The sequence below is a fragment of the Mya arenaria genome, chromosome 5 (assembly GCF_026914265.1).
Source record: "Mya arenaria isolate MELC-2E11 chromosome 5, ASM2691426v1".
In the NCBI taxonomy this organism is placed as follows: domain Eukaryota; kingdom Metazoa; phylum Mollusca; class Bivalvia; order Myida; family Myidae; genus Mya; species Mya arenaria.
In genome coordinates, this window is record NC_069126.1 from 23,999,219 (window position 1) to 24,026,648 (window position 27,430).

Genomic DNA, 27,430 nt, shown 5'->3' on the forward strand with positions numbered 1-27,430 from the left:
TAAAAGTGAGTATAGCTTTGGTCCCAAAATGAATAAGTTCTTAGTAGTTTGTAACCACAACTTAATCGATTAAAAATGGCGTCTGAGGAGATGAAACTAGTGTAAAGATATTTAACAATTGGAATTTGTGTCACTGGTTGAGTAAGAATACTTCAGGTAATTTTTGATATGATTTATTGCATTCAAATTCATTAAAAGATGCTTAAATCTTATCGCTAAGATATCAGCACAGAAGTATAAGCTTGAAATTGGATGGATACAATGTCAGGACACAGGTAAACAATAAAACAAAACTTCAAATATATTCCTAAATAAATAAATAGGTATTCTTTTAAGAGATTTAGGAAAGTTGAAATATTTTCCCATTAAAATTTATTGCCAGAACTTCCAATTGGATTAAGCCCATTGCCAATGTTACCAATTGGAAGATTCCAATGGGACAATGTTCCAATTGGAGTTTTCCAATTTCCTGACTTTTCCCATATTGAATTGTGGGAAATATCCAATTGGAAAAAATGGTCAACGGGATTTATTTTTACAAAAAATGATAAAAAGTACTATAAACGCACTTTTTCTAGATAACAGTTTAACCATTAATGATAATGATTGTTATTAATCACTAATTCCGTTTTTGAAAATGTGGGAGAATTTTCCAACAAAAAATGGGAAGGCCATTTTCCAATGGGAGTCCCATTGGAAAAAATTACTTTAAATGCAGAAAAAACATATTTCTAAATTAAATTTCAGGAAACAAAAAAAATATCTCTTATTAGTATTACCTAACACATATTAAAAATACAAAAATAAAAAACATTGGGTGAAAAACAAAGAAAATAAGTTTGCGAAAATTCCGGATTTGCAAACTTATTCCGGATTCTGTTAATATTTAAATCAAATAAGTTGCATGTGAAACGCTTAACAAAGGCGAAATATAATTGTAGGTTAAGGAGGCGGCCACTGTGAACAAAAAACCAAAACGGAATTATTTAAATAACGCAATTGATATTTTAGAGATATATTTAGAGTAAAAAAGAGCCTTCTTAAACTTTTATTTTATATACACGATATCATGATTGTATCCATGTGCTTTTAGCACTCAATATTCAAAATGTTTGTTTTCTAAATGCCTTTTAATTACATTAACACTATTTAAACATAATCATGAATAATACAATATAGAAACAATAAAATGACGCGTTATAGATGAGTTAGTCTTGATCTAGTTCTACGGTGATTCAGTGTGGTACACAGGATCTCCTAAAGCATGTTCCTGTGTTGCGAAGAACTCAATGTCAGCATACTACGTCGGCGTATTCTTTTTCATTGACGGAACTCTAGCGTTAGTTTCCTGTAGGAACGTGATGTCTAACTCGGCGTTCTGATGGCCGGCATCGGTTGCTGGAATATACACATTATATCACATTAGTTATCTCTTAAGAAACCTCGCAACGTGAAGTTGCCAGTGTTTCAATCCCCGGTAAGTCTGCTGCCTCTGCACAACAGCGTGCTGGACTCCTTGTTGTAAGTTGTAATGTGTAGCACTTCATAATCCGACGAGGTGTCTGTTTTCAGGTATAATTCATTGCTATTATTTATAAAAGCTGATTTGGAAAGGTAATGTGTATTATACTAGTATCTAGAGAGCATAAAGTATAATACTGTACACAAATTCCATATGGCAGATTTGCACATTTATGTGACTTTTATAATTTTTCCATCAATAACATAGAATAAATAAACGTTTTTTTGTGTGTTTTATATCAAAATATAGAACTCGCCGGGATACAAATGTCATCTAAAACGTTTCACAAATGTATTAACGTTCATTATTCCATTAGTTTTGGGTTACAAAAACTGAATATTTGAATATCGAATGTTAAATTGCACTTATATAATTCATTTGGCTATGTTTATATAATTCATTTGGATTTTTTTATATATTTCGTATATATATGTTTATAAAAGTCATTTGGATATGTTTATAAAATTCATCGTAAATGTTTTATAATTTATTTGGAATGGTTTATTCAAGAAATGTCATGAGTGTGATGCTTTGACGCGTAATTTTGTATTTAAATTGCTAGTACAGTACAGTGCCAGCAGTACAATTGAAGCAATTAACATGTATCCTACGTACCAGTAAAGTGCAAGGCAAATTGAACACCTTTCATTATCCAAAACTATTCATATTGAATGATACATGAACATGACTGCTGTTGTTTGGTTAAAGTTGTTGCGCATTTTATTGGTACACAACTGTTTGGAAAACACTGCCATTTCATAATTTTGATAAAACAATAAATTGAATCGTGCTTTAGAACTGATGATACCAATTCCCACTCACAGACATACACCAAAATTTGTTAATTCTGAAAAGTAAGAACTTTTAACAGAAACTATACTAATTAAAAATGCCTTCCTTTAAGCTTTTTCAAACCATATTAAGAATGATGAGTTCATGTTAATGTGGATTTTGTTTGTACTAAGAGTTTGCAAAACTATTGAAATTTAAATGCATTGCAGTACTCATTCAATATTTTATTCCGAGCTTATGACATGAATAACTTACAAAATACAAACAGCCAGATCACCAGTTCCGGACACCCGAGTACCTAGGTACAGTCACAGTATAATATTGATACACACAGCCAGATGACCAGTTCCGGATACCCGAGTACCTAGGTACAGGCAATCGTAAAACATTGATGCACACAGCCAGATGACCAGATCCGGACACCCGAGTACCTAGGTACAGTCAATGGTATAACATTGATGCACGCAGCCAGATGACCAGATCCGGACACCCGAGTGCCTAGGTACAGTCAATAGTATAACATTGATGCACACAGCCAGATGACCAGATCCGGACACCCGAGTACCTAGGTACAGTCAATGGTATAACATTGATGCACACAGCCAGATGACCAGAGGCGGACACCCGAATACCTAGGTACAGTCAATGGTATAACATTGATGCACACAGCCAGATGACCAGATCCGGACACCCGAGTACCTAGGTACAGTCAATGGTATAGCATTGATGCACGCATCCAGATGACCAGATCTGGACAAGCGAGTACCTAGGTACAGGCAATCGTATAACATTGATGCACGCAGCCAGGACAAGCGAGTACCTAGGTACAGTCAATGGTATAACATTGATGCACACAGCCAGATGACCAGAACCGGACACCCGAGGGCCTACGTACAGTCAATAGTATAACATTGATGCAAACAGCCAGATGACCAGATCCGGACACCCGAGTACCTAGGTACAGTCAATGGTATAACATTGATGCAAACAGCCAGATGACCAGATCCGGACACCCGAGTACCTAGGTACAGTCAATGGTATAACATTGATGCACACAGCCAGATGACCAGAGGCGGCACCCGAATACCTAGGTACAGTCAATGATATAACATTGATGTACACAGCCAGATGACCAGATCCGGACACCCGAGTACCTAGGTACAGTCAATAGTTTAGCATTGATGCACACAACCAGATGACCAGATCCGGAAAAGCGAGTACCTAGGTACAATCAATGGTATAACATTGATGCACGCAGCCAGATGACCAGATCCGGACAAGCGAGTACCTAGGTACAGTCAATAGTTTAACATTGATGCACACAGCCAGATGACCAGATCCGGACAAGCGAGTACCTAGGTACAGTCAATGGTATAACATTGATGCACACAGCCAGATGACCAGATCCGGACACCCGAGTACATAGGTACAGTCAAAGGTTTAACATTGATGCACATAGCCAGATCACCAGATCTGGACAAGCGAGTACCTAGGTACAGTCAATGGTATAACATTGATGCAAACAGCCAGATGACCAGATCCGGACACCCGAATATTTAGGTACAGTCAATAGTATAATATTGATGCACACAGCCAGTTGACCAAATGCAGGCACCAAAGTATCAAGATGCAGAACATGGCATTAAGTTGATGCAAACTGCAAGATGACCAGATCCGGACACCCAAGTACCCGGGTATTATCCATAAAATACTCATGTGCATTTGCAATAAAATTATGTAATCAAAAGAGGCAATATTATTAACCAAACGGGTTTTAAGTTAAATTTTTATATCGTATTCGTGACAGTCCGTGGTCTTGACTTAGTCATCCATAGACAACTATTAGGTCAAAGATTGTATCGAAAAATAGAAAACTCTATTGCTGAATTAATATATAATAGCGTTTCGAATAATTTCAATCAGGTGCTTAATGTGTGAGATATCTTATTCGCACCATGTTTTTAAGTAATTTTCAAGGGCTAGTTTATGATATCAGTTAATAGTCTTGTAATGTATGCGCACGCTAGTAATTTCAGAGTTTAGCTCCGTTTACTTCAAACCGCACTGGTATGGAAGTTATTGAATAGACGAAAACAAAGGAAACACTCCCAGCATAGTACAACTATATGGTATGTAGCGGTTTTGATTGTTCTCCCAATGTCAGTTCAAATTATTAATCATAGGGCAATAGACCGCCATGCCCACAATTTGCTTTATACACATAGGTAAAAATATTCAAAAGGTCGAGTGTATAGACTACTGTTTTTCAAATATCTACTATAAAATAAGTTTTCAAAATTGCTTTACCATGGTGTTGATCACGATTAAGACATCTTTTTCAGAACCTAAAGATATCATACTTTCGCTTCCATCGGTCGATTAATTGAGTTTTTGGGTTTTGCCTAACGCTTACGCAATATCGCCGATGATACACGATTTTAGACGGACACCTGAGCTATTGATTTATGCTGGTGCAATAGTTGCGTAATTATCAGGGTTTTTTCCGGTTTTTATTTATATTACTCACTGAGCATTGAAGAACGTAACAAAAACATGTTTTCAATGTATTGATATTGATAAGTAATTGGTTATGAAACCTTTATTTATTGCCTTGTAGATGTTGTTTGTTTGGTTTACTGAGAGTCAGTTTTTTTTTCTTTTATACGTGTAAATGTTAAAATAGCAGCTGTTGTATAATTCTGGTGTCATTCCTGTAGTTTATGTTGCATTATTTTCCGTGATTTATCAAATGTTCTATTTCTCACGCGCATAGTGTTCAGAAGCCTTTTTTGCACGTTTCCGGTCATTATTCGCTGACAATAATGGTCCAACAACCAGCGATAATCATGATTCAACTGTCATCGTTTTGTGTGGTTACATTTACTATTTTCAATACTTTAAATCAATGTCGACTTCCGAACCATTGTTCGTCAATGAGACAGTGGGGACAAATCCTCCTATGATACAATTAGCTTGTGACACATGTCCAGCTTATACCATTCACATCTCGGATTTACGTTGGTCAGTGTATTGACGTACATGAACGCGCAGGTGTTGTTGGTATCTTTTGATGTCTGGATTTGGTAAGCCGTTCCTTTATTCATTTTTTTTTGACAGCTGATGTAAAAGTAGTTGTGTCAAAGTTGTAATTTTAAAGTTGACGCGTGTTTCAGAACTCTAATTTAGATATGAAGTAATAGTTGGTTAAAGTGGACACATACTTACAGTTGTAACAAAAAGCAGAAATTGAATAAGTTGGGACTAATAACATCGTTTGTACCCATTTTAAGAAGGCTTCTTAGTACCTGACTGACTGATTTAGTCAACAGTCGGCCATGAAGGTCAAAATGGGACGAGCTGAATGTCGAGCCAATTCAATCTTTTGATTAAGAATTAAACTGTATGGCAACCAAGCTCAGAAATACACCTTTGCATTGCGACATTATTTTATGTCAAAAAAGGTGCCGATTTCTGATGTTTGGTTTTCAAAATCTAAACCATCCCTTCTCTTAGCGTGTGGTTGGTTAGATCAAAATAACACTACGTATATTACATAAATCTGAATTGGTACATTGTGGTTCACAATTTCAGCTATTTTTGGTTACATCTGTTCAGCCAGAAATCATTATGGAACGATATCATTGGTAGGACCAGCTTTTGTAAACAGAGAGTTTACATTGAAAGCATCACCGTTCTATCCCTGGGGATGTGACGTAGAATGAAGATACATAATGGAAGACGGCACACAATTTCAAACATTGAATGGGCAACACGTTGAAAGTTATTCGGAGGATGGGTCATTCTTTCTGCAATGGTGAGCTTCAATTGAATACAACAGATCCGACTTCTACGCCGGATGTTCTACAAACAAAACAATAAGAACACGCTTAATATCTTTAAATATGAAAGGTAAATATTAAAGTCCATAACAAGGTGTTAACTAAACTTATCTATATGAATAAAAAGTGTGTGAGATGATCTTTGTTTCTTCTTTGTTTGTTATTTGGATTTAAATTTTAGGGCCTTCTTACATAAATAAATGTGTTTATCTTACTATTTGGCTTGTCCATATGGTTTCTACTGCTTGTTTCATCTAAATATCTTAATGGACACAAGCAAAAAAGATTCAGTTATGATGATTAAGCTTATATACATTTTAATTAGATATTGTTGGAACATGTGGAGCTCTCGTGCTTCTAGGCCCGATTGTTCGCGACGAGGAAGTCAAACTTGGATATTTTCCGTCCGAATATTCTACACAGCGTCAAACGTACATTGGACGAACATGGAAGAAAACTCTTGAGGAAATAGGGCTACGGAAAAGTTCTAACGAAGAGGAAATAGTTTCTGAATATTTCTACATTTTAATATTATTTAACTTCGAAGACAGAGATGAAGGAAAATATTTTTTAAGTTGCAATCAAAGTGGCACCACTGATTCTGTGCAGCTTCGTATTCCAAGTACCTTGCTTTTACTCCTCCGAGTATTTTAAATTTTAATTAATAGTTTTATTTTGATATGTTAGATTGGAATAATCAGAAGTCAGATAAGGACAAGAAGGATAAATAATGTCGCCAGAAAATAAATGCATGGGAAGCAATGTTATGACCATTCAGTTTGTATTTGTGCCTTTAAAGTTTACATGAGTTTTTTACTTTAATAATTTTCAGAGCCACCGAGTTATCCAGTTATCGGTCCTAAATCTGCTGACTTTAATACAACAGAATGCATTTATGTTGATATTGGCTCCGACTTGTATTGCAAATCTGAAAATGGAACAGAACCCGTAAAAGTAATACTTTTACTTGGCCAGGATTTATTTGTTCATGCTGAAAGGAAAGGGGACAAAGGCTTATATCGCTTCCATAACGTTCATCAACAAATGAATGGACTGTCGAGACTGAATGTGACATGCCTAGTTTCAAATGCAGCCCTTGAAACACCATACAAAGTGCACGGCATTCTATGTAATGTAGGTAAGCATGATTCATAGTGTCAAGCTATGACTCGTAATTTGGGGGAGTTTAATAATATTGGATCATGCATTATTTTCGATGTGTTGAAAATCTTTCTTTTAATTCCAGAGATAGGTAGCATGCCCGAGCTAACTGTTCCTAAATTCCTTTTTGGTGAAAGCTCTACATCAATATGTAATGTGCGCAATGCTGTTCCAGCTCCGGCAATAGAACTACACATTGGCAAGGTATTGCTATCAGATGTGAAACAAAATGATTCATTTAATGGATCTTCTCATACGTTTACTAGCATAGCAACGATGAACAAAACTAACAAATTTGGAATGGAAAAAATGTGCTGCACCAGGAAAAGCAAATACGATTCTGATATTAAAATTGTGTCAGTATGTCAAAAGATTAATATGAAATGTAAGTTAGTTGGATCGATTTCGAGTTTGAGTAAAGTATTTAATTTTTTAGAAATTGATGGCACTTTGTCGTAATTTTTTGTTAAACAAATGTAACATATATAACTGTGCAAATCAATAATAAAATATACAAAGACACTTCCATTCGATTTGAATTAATCGACCTAGTATAAAATGTACCTACGTTCAAATATACTATGTATAACTTAAGTAGATAACACTACACTTCTGTACTATGAAAACATATAAATGCTGTCTTTTATATTTATGTTTCAGTTCCCCCAACTGACATTTCGATTTCCGTTATCAAAACACATGACTACAACAACAATATTTCTGCCTGTATCTTAGATGTATCTTGTCAAACAAATCAAATCCACCTTGCACGATTAAATGGTCAAACGACAACGACAATTTAAGATGTATTTATAGCAGAAATTGGACCAATAAGGGACACGGAAGTTACCGTTCCTTTTCCAACATGCTTTACAAAGTGACAAAAGACATGGCTGGGGGGACAATTACATGTTCAACAAGATGTGATAATTTTCCATTCCATCTAAATAAAAATGACACAGTATATTTTTCAGGTACGTTCTCGATCTTACTTATGTGGACTTTCTTTCACACTACCAATTGAATAGTGACGTCTGTTCTCGTGTACAAATTTCTCCAAAAGGGGTCCGTCTTCCATATTGTTCTTATTTTCATTAACTGTTTTACCCACTCCTAACAATAGTTATAACAAATGAATTATCTATTTTTTCTAATTTATATGTTTGACTAGCTCCCAACAACAGTTGACAAGTTAGATAATTCCCTTAAATGGTTTAATTAAAACTATCGTTCATTCAAAAAACTATTTACCACGCTATTCTGCTAATGGTCGTTTTCAATAACATTGAAAATCGAACAGTTTTCCGATCTGATATATCCGTATATCATATGACATAACCTTTATTATCTGCAAAATAATTCATTTTTTCCCAATGTCTTCATTTCAGATTCTCACTCATCAAAATACAAAAATACAATAGCATTGTTTATGTGTTTTTCTTTCATGCTTTTCGATGAAATATTGAGATTTATCAGTGGAATAACAACAGTGAAAATATCAATTTGATATTTATACTTTCTACACTACATTGCAGGTGGTCCGACTTTGCATTTGAACACGACATCATCTATTAATTTATATCCGAATATAACAGTGATCGGAAAATGCTTTGTTGCAATAGTACAAAGCAATGGACGCTTCGATGGGAAGATGACACTAACACTGAAATAAAGACTTGTAAACAAGCAGAGGAATGCCTGTTGATATTGAATTATACGGGAAATGAAGAAATTACATACATTTGCACAGCATGGAAATCATACGCTTTTTTTGAGAAAATCCTTGACAGTTTTAAACATAATGACAAAAGGTTTTTAATAAAAAAATCCAAATGTATATTGTAAATGATATCAAAAGCTGGCATCAATCATTCTGCGCCGATGGCACGATCAATTAAAAACTTATTTGTACATGTAATCCCTTATTTTCATTTATTCCTTTTTACATTTCAAATATTCTGAACAATCAGTTTGATTGAGAGTGACAGTTCTTTGATAGCCGTGTTAAATTCCGCACAGTAAATGTTTGTATCTTTTGCTATTGTGAGTATTTATATAGAAATACATAAAAATTGGAAATTGAATGTCTGTTACGAATAACAATATATTGATATGTTTTTCTGTGCTACTACCATCCGAAGATAGCATGAAGGTCCATTTAATAAATAAGATAACTCCAATTACTGGTTAAATAGGTTAAATAAGATTGTTTTAAGTATATTGCAAACATAAATAATAAATAAATATAAAATAATTAATGGCCAAAACAACATAATTACAATACCGTACTTGCCAGGATGGAGTACATGTGCAGCAATTGCTTTCTATTTGCAGAAGCAACAACCAAACCTGCACAAGATATTACCCAACAGTGGTACATGTCGGTCATTTACGCCGTAACGGGAACAGTTGTAGTTTTAACACTAGCAACGTTTACCGGTCTTCTGTGTAGGCGATGCAAAACTCATGGTAATTGTGTAGATCTATACTTTATTGAATTTGAGGCATTGAAAACAATATGTTTTATTGATATATATCTGTTTTCCTCGGTCATTGGTCACAATGATTTATTGAAAAATACCATCTAATTAAGTTCATTAAAACTCAAGGTAAGCTATTTGTAATCGTCTGTTTCCCGTTGATAATGTATCACTCAGTAAAGCAATGTTGGACTCGTGTTCACTTATATGTGGCAGAGAGTCATGTCAGATTAAGTCAACTCAAGCGTCGACTTGAGAAATTAAAAAAAAAAGATTATATTAGTCTATCTATGTTGCGCCACTGCTAAAATCAGCACAATCTCTGCATACGTACAATCATAATTGAAGCTTGAGAAAGTGCAACCAGTTTGGCTATATAATGTCGGGTACATCAGCAGGGAACTAGATCGAAGGTAAGAGAAAGTTGGTTAAACGATATTGCAAAATCGATTTCACTTAATCGATAATACAATGGAAGCTATGGAAACATGTTCATCACACAAAAAATCTTATGTAATCTTTCAACAGCACAAGGATCTAAAGTATAAACGTGCACACAAATACATACATGATGTTTATAGGTGAATCTTGGGCCGATCATTAATCGGTTGAGAGGAATGTGCTGGAGTAATTTCATATGTTATAAAGTCATATTTGGTGAATTTTGCTAACATCGGTTAATTTCGCTTATCAAGTCCGCAATAAAAGGAAAAACATAAATTGTTGAAGTTCACGTGATACAATTGGCATTGCGATGAGTGAGAGATTTTGGTCGAGTGTTTTTGAATTAACAAACATTTTTTTTTTTTTTTTAATTCTTTGACATAGTTAAAGAAACGCTTCTACGCCGAAGAACTGCAGGTAGAGAGCGGAATACACATTGGTACGATGATATTCAGTCTAATTTAGAGACAACTGCGCTTCACGATCTAGTAAGAGTTCCTTTAATTATAACCATCAAATGTAATGTCTTCTCGCCTAAGACCAATATATTTTACCACCTCAGCGTTTCCGACTTAATTTCATATCGATGTTGCTATTCGTGAAATATTACGTTATTTAAAAAAAAGGTTTAATGACTGAACTTGCAATTGATTCTTGTATATCACACGTATTCAAATACATGTAGCATTGACCTTGTACATGAATGGCGTTTAACCATTTGTTTTGAGCGTTACATGAAAAGGGTGAGGTACACGCTATACACCTTTCGTAGCTGAAACCTTCAGTGGCTTGTTTCTGTAGCTTTTCATATAAATATTCATACCACTCGAGAGCGAAGCGGTTTCATTCAACACTTGAGATATCGTGTGGTTAGAAGCCACTGAGGGTTTCATGTGTGTGTGCGAGTCACTGTACATCAGCAGCTACCATCAGCGTAAAGTTCTATAATTTATATGGCAATTTGCTACGATAAGTAGTTTTTGTTTGTGCCTCGTAATAATCATATTATGTTACTCAAAATGCAATTCGTTCAAACAATATTGTCATAAATACCCTTTTTCATGGATATGAATATAGTCAACCAAAAATATTTGATAGTCTTTCTTTACTTTAAAACACAAACAAACATTATATTTATCAAATATAGCTTTATTTACATTCGAAGGGAGGAGTGTCTGCAAGTGCAGTCGGGAATAAAGACGCACCACCACTTTTAGATATGGAAGGAAACCAAGTCCGTTCAAACGAGAATGTCAGCCACAACGAATATGTGGACACCCCATCCGCACAAAGAGACCGTCGGACAAACGCACCGAATGCCAATTATATCCATTCTGTTTAACCGATTTAGTTACTGATCAAAATATTTACTAAATTGGCAGATTTGTGTCATTTGGAATTGATAAAGTCATAATAATTTCGCTGATCGTTTCAAGACCGTGACTTGATAATTTATTGTTAGTAAATGTATTGATATTGTTTTACGTGTTGTTCTGTTATGCACTTTTGGCATGTAATTCATTAACACTTGTGCATTAATATTAGATAGCTGTTGGAAATTGCTTTGCACATATTTGTTAATCATTTGTTATTTCCCAATCGGGGCGTGTCATTATAAATATATCCTTTATATATCAACCCAATCGATGTGTTTATAGTATTTACCAAAACGCATTTTAGCTTTATTTTCATTAAGATCAAATTTGGACAAACTTACTCATTCCTTGTAGTTACGTTTGTTCGATACAGTGTATTGGTGTCTTTTCTGATTGAATCGTAACTCCGTAAATCGTACATAGCTTGTTTCTGTTCGTTGAGTGGTAAACGTTTGTTAATTTTGCAATATTTGGACAAGTTTACTGATCAGATCTTGTAAACCGGATTAACCCAATTCCAAAGGTAACTCAGCTGTTTGCTGTCATTCGCTGAACATTTATTTATCAACGATACATTGGTATTTAAAATACACTGGAACTAAGAGGTATTTCCTTATTGTATTTTGAACATATCGTTGATTGATTAATAGGTTTTTGATTCGTTTACCATAAACCACATGACAGTACATAAATGTTTTGCTGTTGTGTTGGCCCATGTAGTTCACATTTGTATTGCGATGGTGCAAATGTTGAGCTTGATTACTAGATTCGATATTGCAATTACCAACATAAACTAAACTGACTACTATGAATATAATAACAAACATGAGTGTGTGTTTGCTTTTTGTTTAAATATTAACAAATGAATGTAATAACAAACTTGTTATGAGTGTTTGTTGTTTGATAGTTTCAAAGTACAACTGTTTATGTAGCTGTTTTTTATTATTTTACGAAAAGTATTATTTATAAACAATGTAAAACATGACTTTATTACAAACTGGTCATTTTTGCACGCCTGTGTACGAAATAAAATGTACTTAAGCATATGTTCTTCGTCGCTGATTATGTACAAAGATAGCTGTAAACGCAATGTGAACATCATCTAGCCTACAATTGCAAGAAATCGAAAGTGTTTAATTAGCTAGGTTCTTAACCAAACTTCATGAAAGTATGTAGATGCGTTTAATATCACGCCCATTAGCTTACCAATAATAGTTGGACTATGATTGCATTGGAAAACACATAATCAATTTTCGTCAACAATTGGCTCTTCGGGTTTGTTCAACTTATATATTAATGATATTGATGAAATGTTGACCTCAAAAGAGTACCGTTTATCAACAAAGGCCAATCATCAAGTACTGCCCTATCATGCTTTATATTCGTCTAAGGACAACGTGTAATGGCTCCTAAAAATTGCTTGTTGAGGACGATTGAAGTACACTATAGATGATAGCATACACATTTGACCTATAAACCAATTTACGTATTAAATAAATAAACGCAATCTCTATTCTAAATAACTCGTGTTTCAACCAATATCAATATCAAATCAATATTTTAAGATATCTGACATTATGACGAAAGAAAGTGTCAGAGTCCTTGGCCTCCTGTCAAAGAATGATAGGCTTTGAGCATCAGGCAAATGATGATTGCTAAATAATAAGAATTTCAGCAGTATGCATATGACGTATAATGACCACAACCAAACTAGTTATTTTATTAGAGGTAAATTAGCAATGGTTAAAATTGGATAAATCATTCTAAATACAAATAGTGTAAAAACACTGTACAAGATAATACGAAAATTAATTTTAACCCTAGAAAAAAGAAAAAAAAGATTACTCAAAACAATAGAATAAAATATAACACCCAATAAGTCAGCATTAAGAGTTTAGACACTAAAACATCAACAAGTAAGTATTTTATATGAGTAGTACTAGTTAGAAACATGGTCGCGGTTTTTGGTTCACATTGCAATAGAAACAATTGATTTAAATACATTTTGTCAGTGATTTTGGTCAATTTGTCAGCAGAATTAATGAAAAAAGCATTTTTTGTAATCACCTTATACCCGATTCAACATGTCATGGAAGTAATACTTCGCTTTGAAGTGCATTAGCTATGTAATGAACAAGTCTTTTATAATCCAAAAAGGTTATAAAGAACATTTTCGATTAAAACCGTTGATGATACAGTGTGAAATCTGACAGAAACGTGTCTAGGAAAGTAAATGTCATATATCACAAGATTAATAAATATTTCAAGAATGCCATGAATATCCATTCGACGGGAGGGATGTTCGTGTATTACAATCACAAGAAGGAAACATCAATGAGCTACTGAAATGAAGCTGTCATATAAAATGGGATATTATTTGATAATGAAGGGATAATATATACATTTGTATGTTTTTATTGAATAAATGTACATACAAAGCCTTGTAAATTTTGTTATTCAATCAATTCTAGCTCCGTCTATCCTATCACTTCATGTCTCAAGTCTTTCGAATGAAAATATATTGATATTTAAGTTTGGCGTTCGCGCGTAGCCACGGGTGAAACATTTACCTTTGATGGTCACGTGGACATGAAATTTGGAAGGCATAACTTAAATGTGAATTTCGAGAGGTTTTTAGTTGTATTCGCTTTGTTTCCTGTTCCTGATAGTTTATATACAAGACACAAGCTTCTAGTCTTTTACAATGTCTCCCGATAATCGTTTAGTTCCTCAGGCGGTAAGTCAAGCCTCAACAAGATCACCTAGAAACTCGTCCAATAGTCCTCGCATTTGTACACACAAGTCACTACATATGAATTAATTTATTCATTCTACAATCTTAGCAATGAAATGTCTCCAAGTTGAAGCAAAACTCATTGATACTGTTTCTCGTTTTGGAGCTTGCTTAAGTTCGGATATTCCGAAACCAAATAATCTATATAAATATGGAAAACGCCGATTACAGTTCATTCACACTCGCATATGCAACGAACCATCTATTTGTTAAAAATATAATTCCTTAATTCCGCTGTTCGTGAGGATTTCAGGAAGTGCCATATTTTTACTGATCAGAGGCCTTATGCTCAACTCTTAAGGGAAGCTTTGACTATCAAAACACTCAGTAATTTTATATAAAGTGATTCGACCCGTACAGAAGTGAAAATTAAGACATTGCTCAGTGCAGTTCACCTGTTTATTTAAATGTCAGAAAGATTTGATAGACAGTGATCAGCCACATCCAACAACCTATAAGTACTTTCCCAAGGCCTGAAATGTTATCTTTCTCTAAGTACTGGTTGGAGAGCAGTAGCCGGCAGAAAGCAGTAGCCGGCAATCGCTTTTTATTCGTGTTTTTTTTTTAAATCTTCTTTAAAAAGGTGAGAATGGTAAATCCAAGCAACACCAGTTGCATCGAATCAAACACAAAGCGTACGTTTAAACATTTTATTTACAAAAAGTATTGGAAATGTCAACTTTCTAGTGGGGGATGATCACGTGAATGTTACTGCGCATGTGCAATTGAATAAATTTGCATATCTAATTATAGCACTAGCATTTACCGACAGTCAAGTGTTGGTTATGAACGATTATTCGTCGATGAATCACAGCAAAATGTATTTTTAAAAAAAGCCTGTGATGTTTTCATATTGCTCGTCAATCGCTTTCAAACAATATTGAGACATATTCAAAATTTTATGTATCTATGGTGTTTTTAGACTCGTTGTTAAAGCGAGACTACTCCAGCGCTCGGTTGCCAGTATTACTTCCCTGTTCAATAGAGGCGCCCCATGGGGAAATTATACTTAATAAGCCGATAAATATCGGTTGTATAGTCAAGGAGCGGTACTGAAATAAAACTGCCGTGTACTGCTTATCATAATCCGTAAATTGGCATTAACTGATTACCCCCTTTGTGGCCCCAATTAGGCACGCGCTTCGTGACGACACAAATTTTGATATTGTAAAGTTAGTAGACCTTGACCCCTAGTTTAATAAAATGTAAGTATTATTTCCGTTACATTTCGATCTACCGAGAAAATCTTCAAAAACAGGCAAAAACTGCCGGCTACTTCTCTCCAACCAGTATATGTATCTGCACTCCGAAACGAACATGTACACGCAATCGAACACGACTTACATTTGTGGGAGCAATATGTAGACTTTTGAACATTAGGGTCCCATTGGGGTACCAGTAATACGGGTGTAATAATTATCCAGTCAAGTGAGTGTTAAAGTCCTCTTGTCGTCGTCGTCATTGGCGTCGTAGATGAAGTCGTATTCCTGATATTTGAACATTGGAATACAATCAAAACCGTTTAAGATATTCAACTGAAACTTGGATGCTATATTACGAAGACAAATATGCTCAAGTTTAGCAAGGCATATAAATCCAACTGATAGTATTGAGATATGAGCCTTTTTCACGTTGTTGACGTTGTTTTACTTGGGTTTAAATGACGTATGTTTCGTATATTTCACAAATAGTGTTTTAATCATCATAATATATGGTGGATGCATTTCGTTAATTTACCAGTATATTTTTAGATAGTGTCGAATAACTGCATCGCTGTTTAAAATTAATGGCTATGCTACTGCTGCAACTCAATACAACGAAATCAATTTGAGCAAGGCATCTAACCCCATTGGGGTACCAGTAATACGGGTGTAATAATTATCCAGTCAAGTGAGTGTTAAAGTCCTCTTGTCGTCGTCGTCATTGGCGTCGTAGATGAAGTCGTATTCCTGATATTTGAACATTGGAATACAATCAAAACCGTTTAAGATATTCAACTGAAACTTGGATGCTTATATTACGAAGACAAATATGCTCAAGTTTAGCAAGGCATATAAATCCAACTGATAGTATTGAGATATGAGCCTTTTTCACGTTGTTGACGTTGTTTTACTTGGGTTTAAATGACGTATGTTTCGTATATTTCACAAATAGTGTTTTAATCATCATAATATATGGTGGATGCATTTCGTTAATTTACCAGTATATTTTTAGATAGTGTCGAATAACTGCATCGCTGTTTAAAATTAATGGCTATGCTACTGCTGCAACTCAATACAACGAAATCAATTTGAGCAAGGCATCTAACCTTTGCTTTAAATGAGACTTCGCCAGATTGCATTTCTCTTGAGCTCAGAAGCTCACAGAAACGGGGGCGGGGTGAGTATTTAACTGCCTCAAAAGCCAGGCGGCGCGCGAAAGCCACTACAGCCGTTTACCGACATTTTCATCACAAACAGCCGGAAGTTACTTCCCCACCAGAGTTCAAACAGTAAAGAGTGACACAACAAAATGAACAGCGAACATTTCATGGGGAAATATGCATAGGACATACCGAAATATATATAACAAGATCACCTCAATTCCATTTATTATGACTGCATTATCAGTGGTTATGGTATTTACTTTCATTTTGATTTCAACCAGAGGAATGAATAATAGCTACACCACTATAATCATTAAAACATAATCGGTGGATTGTTTTGTATTGCAGTGAGTTGAAAATATCGATTTGAAGCAGTCAGCAATTTTGTTTCATTTAAACACAAAATAAATACAGAAATTAAATATAATTCACTATGACCAAGCGATAAAACAGTTATAAGATAGTATAAGCACGTTATGTTTTAGAGATATTAACTGACATAAATACTTAAACTCCTCTGCGTTACATTGCGTTTAAACAAGAACTGGATTATAAACAGAGCAATTTTATAACAATTTAACATTGACGTTTGCCCTTGAAAGAATATGTTTGGTATAGAGCGTTACGTAACCAACAGATCTGTAAGTCATCGACCCAAAGTTGAGTTTCACTGTTAATAAGGCAATGGTTATAACAAGGACAATCAGAGTAGACGTAAAGTAACTCATATCCTGTTCAAGGTAAACCGAACCTCAGCCGTTGTAATAATCGCCAATATCAAAGTCAATCATAAGATGATTGCTCTAATGAGGTTTATCTTTTTAATTTTATAATTGGGACAAGTGTGAAGTTATTCTTATACAACTAGTTGTAGTCCCCAGTAGACTCGTGGTCCAGTGAAATCGTGTTTTTAAACGCGCTAATCCCATCATTTATTGGTCAAGTTATTCGATGAGTGTGTTGTCTGTCTGTGGTGTTTGTGTTTGCATATAGTGTTTATACGTTTGGGTCTTAAGATAATTGTCGTTTGGGTCCTTCCATTGTGCCTTTAAAAAGTGTTTATTTTTAATGTTCGACTACTGGTCTTGTCCCTGTAATTAACATTGAAGTATTGGTCCTTTAACCGAATTAATTATTTGCGAATGTGTATCTAAAGTTGAGGACAGTAGTATTATAATGTTTATAATTATAATAAATACGATGCATTCGTTTAAAAATATCCTTTACGTTTTTCTGTGTTTATCACCTCATAACGCGATCATCTTTAAAATATACCCAGCGATATTTTTGATGATTCTACCTCTTTCTCAACAAAATGTTTGAGGTTTAAATTGCATAAAGATGTTGTCAAATATTCACCAAACAAGTGACAAAACGATTCAAGGCAACGGACATTAAACACACGTTGGATGTGTTAAACTAAAGCAAATTCAAAAATATTATTTTAACAAATATGAACTTCTCTTGTCACACTATTTTACGTTGTTAAAACTTGTGATCACATTTGAGATTGATCTTGGCAGAAATAAACAGAAAAGAACAGAACATTTATTCAGATACAAGCATATACAGCATATTATCTTCAAAACAAACATCGCAGCATGCACATCCGCACAGGCAAATTAATATGATTACAAACAGATTATAACAAAAGAGCAATATCATCCTATTTATGTTAGACAGTAATGCTCGCTATATATACACCTGATTTGCCTTTATAATATAAGAAACGATCATCAAATGGCTAAGAACTTAAAACGCTAAGTACTTTTGTAAGATATGTCAACAAGGATCTTCGCCTAGGAATGCTTTTGTGCATCGTGAGACAGTAGCGTGTTTTGATAGAGTGGATTTCTTTAACGTTTTGTATATTATACGTGTATGTGCGTACTTTACCAATTAGTACTTTACATATTTCAAAAGAAACTTTCATATTTTAATTTTACACAAATATATGAAACCTATCTACAATAATGTAATGTGTTCAACGTTTCTGCTTCTCAGACTTGCAAATTTGATAGAGGTAGCAAATAAACATTGCTGCTTGAAATCTATGTAATGATTAAGCATGTGCCTTATACAAAGCAAATATATACAATGCTTAATAAAAAGTGCAATGTATGCCATTTATTTTCCAATTAACGTCAAAGGTAAACATATTGTAAATGGTCAACATTTCCTATTATTATGACTATTTATTTCACTCACGTTATATATAGGCGAAACGCTAAAAAGGGCAAAATATGATCGCTGGTTGAAAAGGCGGCTATCGAAAAACAAGAAACAAAACGTTTTTTTTAAACACAATATCTGTTTTAGTATTTTCGAGGCCGAAAGAGAACCTTTTTGAATCTTTCCCGTCATAAACATGATATCATGCGTGTACTTGTGCTTTGAGCATATCGCATAGACAATGTATGTTTTCTGAATGCCTTTGAAAACCAATAACACGTATATTAGATCATTGCAGTCGAACATTTCTTGGCGTTCAGTTTGGCCTACCGAACTACCTTTTGATCTAGATAAAAATGTTAAAAACACCTTAATAAATAAGAAAAATGTTACAGCTGCAGTATTTTAAAAGAAATAATCCGCTAGGCCGCCATGCCGCTTACTTCTCTTACAAAGTTTACATTTATAGAGACAAACCGGGTACCTTTAGCACACCGTGTTTAGTTACAAAAAATCAATAAATAAAAAAACCAAGCACAGCACAAGGGTCAAAGGCGTAGGCTATTGAAATAATTTAATGATATAAATATTTATAATAAAGTGAAAGGTTTGCACCATTCACTAATTATATTCAGGGAATACTTCAATTAAATAGTGCTATTAGTGGTTTTGATGATGTTGTCTTTGGTTGTAACAATATGTATCTCAATATAGAACACAAAAGATAAAGTAATCATATCAAACACAATCATAAGGAATACGATATAGAAACAATGCAATGGGGCAGATTGTTTGTGTTTTAACGTCTGGTCTTTGATCTAGCACAACGTTGATGCATTGTGGGACACAGGCTCTTCTAACGCAGGTTCCTGTGTTGAGGGGAACTCAATGTCAGCATACTCCGTCGGCGGATTTGTTCTCCTTGCCGGGACTCTGGCATTAGCTTCCTGTAGGAACGTGATGTCCAACTGTGCGTACGCTAGGCCGTTGTCATCACGTGGTTGCTGGAATATATAGCGTTGTACTACGTTTCAAAATGGCATAATTATAGAGTTTTAGAATTATCGAATACGGATAACATTTGAAAAGGATGGTTATAACTTGCATGGCATCATATTTGGTTAAGTATAATGTGTAGTGGTTATGTTTGAATGCATGCATGTTCATTTAATTATTGAAGACATACTCTGGCATTAAAATGTTGTTGGCTATCCTGCACGTCTTACTTTTTCTGGTCAAGCTACATTGTACTTTTAGTATGATATTTGCATTACATGAACGATCTTGAAGAATACCTCGCAATGTGAAGAGTGACTCACCTGCGTGTCAGTCCTCTGTGTTGCCGCCTGCCTCTGCACGACAGCGTACAGGACTCCTTCCGTTTCTATGTGTAGTACACCACTGTCCGACGCCGTGTCTGTTATTTTTTTATATCATTGATTGTATTTATTCATAACTATTCATTTGGAGGGAAATAGTAAATTCTTCTAGTACGCAGAGAATCAGCACGAAAAGTATGAAACTGGATATAATTTCAAATGACAGTCTTTGCATATTAATATGACTATGTAATTAATTTTGATATTAGGAAATTCGTTAGAAAATTCTACAAAGGTGCAATTTCAGTGTCAACGCTATCGCATCGTCCCGCCATCCAGTGATTGGCAGGTCTTTTTGACAGGCGCAAGACTAAGTTTTAAAGCTGATGTAATTTTGAAGGGCTAACACTAAGTCGCTAAGTCGGTTAGAATTTATTAAGATATTTCTTTGTGAAAGAAAAACCACAGTCGTTTCGCTGCGTTCCGCTCTCTAAAGTTACTTTTTAAGAAGAACTTACTTTACAAACTGTAACCTATACTTGGTGCATGATGGGATGGTCTAGGGAATGAAACGGATTTATACATGCATTTATAGTTACCTAAAATATAGAAACTTACCGAAGTGAATTCCAATACTGAAAGCAGAACGCAACAAGTATGTCATTACTTTTATGACAAAAACTACTTATACATGTATAGTTTGATTAAGCTCTTACTTTGCAACATTTACAGATTTGTCAAATTTTCATATTTAATCACCAATGTAAATTTACAATTGATACATACATATCTATTGTGTTGACTGCGTTGTCCTTTCGTCGTTTAAGACATATCCATCCTATAAAAGATATGTGTTGATATAGAACAGGTAACAAAATTTAATTCTTAATAGTTGGGTTTGAGGATTCTTATTGTAATTTGCAACTAGATACGTTGTAATAAAGCACATAGCATAAATTCTAACAACAAAGAAAGTAGAACGATTAAAAAAGTATCAAAATTGTAAACTCATACTTAATGATCTTTTACACAAAGTATTTTTTTACCTATTCTGTCCCTTCTCCTATCTATAATTCTGTCTTAAAACCTACCATAGAATATTGCAATTTCAACTAAAACGAAACAGATAACTAGAAATATGTCATACGGATTGTTTCTAGTCGTTCTAACTCTACTTGTCATTATCAAATGCAGCAGTTTAAAGACATGGTTTACTCTAAACTGCCCGTATTGCAGAAAAGTGCGTTTTACTACATTCAATATCTTATTGCTTTGCATTTGTTTTATAAAACATACAATGGTGAATACGTGCATCTTATATGTTCGCATTATAAAGTATTCTTTCATTAATCATTTTCCTTGATGTACGTAAGTACCTGAATGCATTGTGCGTTTATGGTGAATCGCTAAATAATGATATTTGCTAAAAAACAGACTAATATTCGTATCAAACAGAGTGCTGATCTTAACAAAATCACGGGCCTATAGTGACAAACTTAATGAAGAAGTAGCAAAACAGCGTATCGATGGTCAGTGCTCAATAGGTAACTATGTAAATGTAACGAGCGTTTGGATTTGATCGACGATGCAATCGGGATCTTTTAATAGTTTTGCAATCGACTTTACCGCGATTGAATCAGAGGTTTGATTTATCATTATCAAACCTCTAATAAATAAGAATGTATTTAATTCGATGAGAGTATTTAGGAAAGAAACACACTCCTTACTTCCGATAACACACAAGATGCAGAGTCCACAGAAAACGGCTGATACAATAAGTACAATGTTGACTGGGAATCGGAATGTCTGAATTTCCATTTCATGGGATCGACTACCTGCAATATTTTGTTTCCAATAAGATTGCAATACCATTGACAGTAACTAATCAATGACATTTCATGTGTTATAAGTTTAATAAATATCTGAATAGTTGATTACGAACCCTTTTTCCTTGAGAATAAAACTTTCAATGACTTTTCTTTGAGTTTAATATTTTGCAAACAAATATCCTTTCACCGTCGCCTGAATTATTTAGTGTTAACATGTATTTGTCTGTTTTGTTACAAATCTTTAAAACAGTGCTATATTCATCTTCCTACCGAAAGGTATATTTCCCGTTAGCGTTGAAATCATGCAACACAGTACCTTTTACGACCACTGTTGTATTTGGAGGTAAATCGACTGGTGACGTCGTGTTTAAATACAGAGTCGGATCCCCTAAAGCGTAGTTTTGAGATCAGAACAAAATTTAAAAAACACTACGCATAAATGATAAAGAGTCACTACAAGTTATTATTCGTTTGTGAAAAGTACTCCTTCCTGTAAGGTAAATGATTAAGAAACTATTTAGAACAAATGGTTTACTATAGAAAAAATACACAATGGCAGTGTGACCGACAGTCGACAATATAAATAAGATTGAGTACGTACATGAAAGGATACAGAATAATTTTGAGTTAAATAGGTTGGGAAATGATCGAATGTTATGGAACATGTAATGGTTCCTCCAGCCATGTCTTTAATCACTTGGTAAAACACGTTGGAGACAAAACTGTTACTCCCATGTTCACCATTAGTCCAATTGCCACTATTAATATATCTTCTGGCTTTCAATGATACAAACATATACCACGAGACAGATAGGTATATAATGTATCTTAGGCCTTATCTCAATCTCCTTTTTAACGTCATTGAGTACGCAAATTTTATACAATAAATACTTAGAGGTTAATACAAGGCGTAGCCAGGTTTTTGAGTGATAATTGGCCCGAGTGACTCATAATGTCCCGAGACTTAGTCGAGGGGCATTATGAGCACGAGGGCCAATTAACACACAACGACCCGGCTACTCCGTGTATTAACCTCATTAATACATTTGTTTGTTTTTCTTATTTTGTAAGTTTAACGTCTTTTGTATAAAGTTTACCTGCAACCCAGTTGTGCATTCTTATTTCCTTCTGGCTTGATACAATGAGGAAATTCACTCTCAAATTAAATTTAGTTTTTGAGGGTAAGCCAAAAAAACATATAGCATTTTGTTGTCATTTCATGTTCCAATCAATTTTAATTGTTCACCTAGAAAATTCCACAACAATTCTATCCGAATGTTTTTTCCGAAACATTGACATCTGTTTTTTTTCATGTCTTAAATGTTACAATTAAATTTCATTAACATTATCACGTAGCAAGTAGAACGACTATCTGTACTTATATAAACATGTACCTCGTAGTATTGATGTCAACATGTAAGTTCAGATTTTTTTAAAAGTAAATTCAATTTTGCTGCTTCCTTTGTTTTGTTTTTAGAATGGCAAAGCTGAATAATAAAACGCCGCCCTTATAGTCCAAACTGCTAAGGAAACACTATCATATTTTCCTAAACTGCGTTCGCGTTTGCCTCCCTTAAGGATTCTAAAAATTAATGTGTTCAAGCAGATGAGTAAATTGTGATTATTTAGTTAAGACAATATTTCACAGTCGCCAAATATTAAGGCAAAAATTGAATTCACGTGCCACCGTTCTTCGGGCCGAAACATGATAATCGATAATCGGCCCGGGCCGCAAAACTAATAATCGCTTAGTCATGCAAATAATCGCGGAATCCCTGCACAAATGTGTTACCATATATAGTGACATATGTATTAAGCTAGTTAAAACATACCTTTGATACTGATGATTTTGCATATGGAATGATTCGCTATTCCAAAGTCGTCAATATTGTTTCTGGTGCAACACATTTCTTTTCCATTCCACAGTTTGTTAGTCGTTGTCACCTTAGCTGTGCTTGTATAAGTATGAGAAAATCCATTAAATATATCAGTTTGTTGAACATCATAAAGCAAATCATTGCCAAGACGTATATCTATTACCGGAGCTGGGATAGCATTGTGCACTGTACAGGTTATTGTCGAGCTTTCACCGTCAAGAAATTCAGGAACTGTTAGAACGGGTGGGCTACCTTTCTCTGGAATTAAAACAAGGATAAAAACAACATCCCATACTATACACGATAGAACAATATAATATCCACACAATTACGAATCATAGCTCATGTGTTTAGTACTTGCATACCTACGTTACATAGAATGTTGTGTACTTCGTGAGGTGTTTCAATGACTGCATTAGAAACCTGACACGTCACATTCCGTCTCGACAGTCCATCCATTTGTTGGTAAATGTTACTGAATACGTAAAACCCTTTCTTCCATTCGCTTTCAGCAAGAACAAATGTTTCCTGTCCCAGTAAAAGTACTGTTTGTACAGGTTCTGTTCCATTTTCAGTCTGGCAGTATATGTAGGAATCTTCATAAACATATATGCATTCTGTTGTATTAAAGTCGGCGGACTTTGGACCGATGATTGGGTAACTCGGTGGCTCTGAAAAGCAACACAAATTATTTTAATCACTTTGAATGCCCTATAGCCATCCAAATTGAAGGTTTATCACATTCATTTCCTTTCTGAAGACCTTATTGTTTTTTGTACTTATATGACTCATTTTTATTCCGAGCGGAGCCCATACCAAACAAAAAAAAAAAATTTAAAAGTAAGAATACTCGGTTAAGTACAAGCAAGGTACCTGGGATATAAAGTTTCACAGAATCCGTGTGGGTACCTGAATAACAATATAAAATATACGTTCCTTCGTTTCTTTCTTTAAAGTTAGATATAGCCAATACGTAAAAGTATTCAGAATGCATTTTCTCTTCGCAAGAACCTTCTCGTAGCATTATATCCTTCATGTTTTTCCTCCATGTTCGTTTTGAATATATTTTGTGCTGTATAGAATGGTCAGACGGAAAATATCCAAGTTTGACGTTCGCGCCGCGATAAACCGGGCTAAGAATCACAAGAGCTCCACATAGTCCAACAATATCTGAAAATTAACTAAGCGTTAATATAACAACAACTTTTTTTGTATATAGTAAGAGGAAAACACACAGTAGGAATCGCATGTACACGCCAACTTACAAATTCATTTATGTTAGAAGGCTTAAAAGAATAAAACCAAAATTTGAAACAAAGATGAAAGATCAACTCATACGCTTTATAACTTTATAATTAAGTGTGAATCAATACATTCATTTACCACGTTGAAATGGACTTCGATATTTACCTTTCACATTTAAAGCTAATAAGCTTGAGCTTATTGTTGTGTTTGCTGAACATCCGGCGTAAAAGTCAGATCTGTTGTCTGCAATTGAAGCAACCCATTTCAAAAAGAAGCACCCATCCTCCGAATATCTTGTAATATTTGGCCCAGTCATTGTTTGAAATTGTGTGCCGCCTTCCTTTCTGTATTTCCATTCTAAGTCACACCCCCAAGGGTAGAACGGTGTCGCTTTCAGTGTAACCTCCCTGTTCACAAACGCTGGCCCTACCACTGATAATGTTCCGTACTGGTTCCTGGCTTCGCAGATATACCGGAACAGAGCTAAAAAATGTAGTAAACAAAAAAGTAAAAAATGAAAGCGAGTACACACGTCACGCTATAAAAATATTTTACTCGTAAACTGAAATCGTGTATCCATAAAGATAAATTTGAGTGGCGATCAGTTTTAGTTGCAACTAAATCCATAAGAGCTATGCCGAAAAATTGTACGATTATTATTATTTATTCTGATTTTGCTACATTTAGTATCTTTTTGGGACGTCATGGCATTGAAATCAATTTTGACATACATTTATAAACGCAGACGGTAGAAATGCTACAGCACTAATATTTAGTATCTAAACACGGTGTAATTCTAATAAATTATTTCCATTGGTTGAATTTGTACCCTCTTTAAGAACATGTTTTGTATTCCCTAAATGATTGAGTGATCGTCGGAGGTAGCAAACTGAGAGAGTCCTTCTTAGTAATTTAGATTGTATGGAATATATTCTAGCTGTCTTAGAATGCAACGTCTTTTCTGCAACCAAGGGACCAAATTATGACGTCATATATATTATAAAACTTAAAGTGTAAGCAATTGGTTGTGGTACTTATTAAACGCCGATAGGCTATTCCATTACCTTGTAATGATTGTTATAATCTCATCAGTATGACCTGAATCCTTAAACCGTCGGTAGTGTCAACAATATTTTGGACCGTTATTTATAATAAAAATATCTTACATTGATCATGCTTGAAACGTCGATGACCTAAAGATTCGAAGCAGCTCAAACATCATTAGTAGTAGAAGTAGCAATAGAATAAGTTGATGAAGTAATAACACTTACTGAAGTTAATCATATAAAACAAAAATAACTAAATGTATCTTACGAACCAGTAAAGAGCACGGCAAATTGAACACCCCTTATTATCCAAGGTGGTAGCATTGCTGGTGCAACAAATATTATTTATCCCGATGAATATGACTGCTGCACTTTGGTTGAATTTGTTTAACAACTTTTTCCAATGGATACTAATCACAATTTATAAAAAAAGAGACAGACCGTCCCTCATTTCTTCTTTGAGGAAAATAAGTAGTGGTCGCCCTTTCGGTTTACAATTGTATAACTGAAGCGCCGGAAACTCTTTCTTTTCATAGTTTTATACAGCAATAAATCTTACATTTTTATTTATTATACAAGTTCCCATTCGCAGACAGTCGACACAATTAGTGTATTCTTAAAGTAGTCACTGTACGGATTGAAAACAGAAACGATACCAATTGTCAAGTTCAAACCACATTAAAAATGGTGATTTTATATTGATGTTGAATTGATATTTATACTAAGAGTTGGGAAAATTATGTAAATTTTAATATATGCTAGTACTCAAGCAATCTTAATTCCAAGTCTGTAACGTGAAAAACGTATGAAATACATGCATAATCTGTGTTTTAAATAAAAAATCGTATACCCATTCATATACACATGGACAGAAAGAATTTCCAAAACATTATAATATACTCTGCAAAAAGTCAAGCGACTAATTATATAATGGTATAAAGTTTCGAATGTATTGAACAAATGTTTTAATGTCATACATAGTATGAAATAATTAATCAAGGACAATCGTTCATTGTTAATGTCAATGAAGTTTAATGCTGTGAACAATGATCTTATCGATTTGATCAGTATAGATGTCAGGTTGTAAAATTCACAATACAGCTCGTTTCGGCGTATTACCGTTTTGTATGAACAACAACTGGAATGAAGTAAACTGTAACAAAATCAAC

General features: G+C 34.4%; 1 protein-coding gene across 1 annotated transcript; it reads right to left on the reverse strand.

The window, feature by feature from the left end:
• Positions 1-19,355: 19,355 nt before the first annotated feature.
• On the reverse strand, positions 19,356-26,649 carry LOC128233408 (uncharacterized). Its single transcript, XM_052947073.1, has 11 exons — positions 26,534-26,649; positions 25,381-25,698; positions 24,844-25,140; positions 24,336-24,641; positions 23,926-24,228; positions 22,410-22,481; positions 21,992-22,099; positions 21,051-21,102; positions 20,883-20,899; positions 20,265-20,362; positions 19,356-19,949 (listed from the first exon to the last, which is right to left on the reverse strand). Exons 1-11 carry the CDS (start codon positions 26,583-26,585, stop codon positions 19,764-19,766), a joined length of 1,809 nt encoding a protein of 602 aa, XP_052803033.1. The 5' UTR covers positions 26,586-26,649; the 3' UTR covers positions 19,356-19,763.
• Positions 26,650-27,430: the final 781 nt, after the last annotated feature.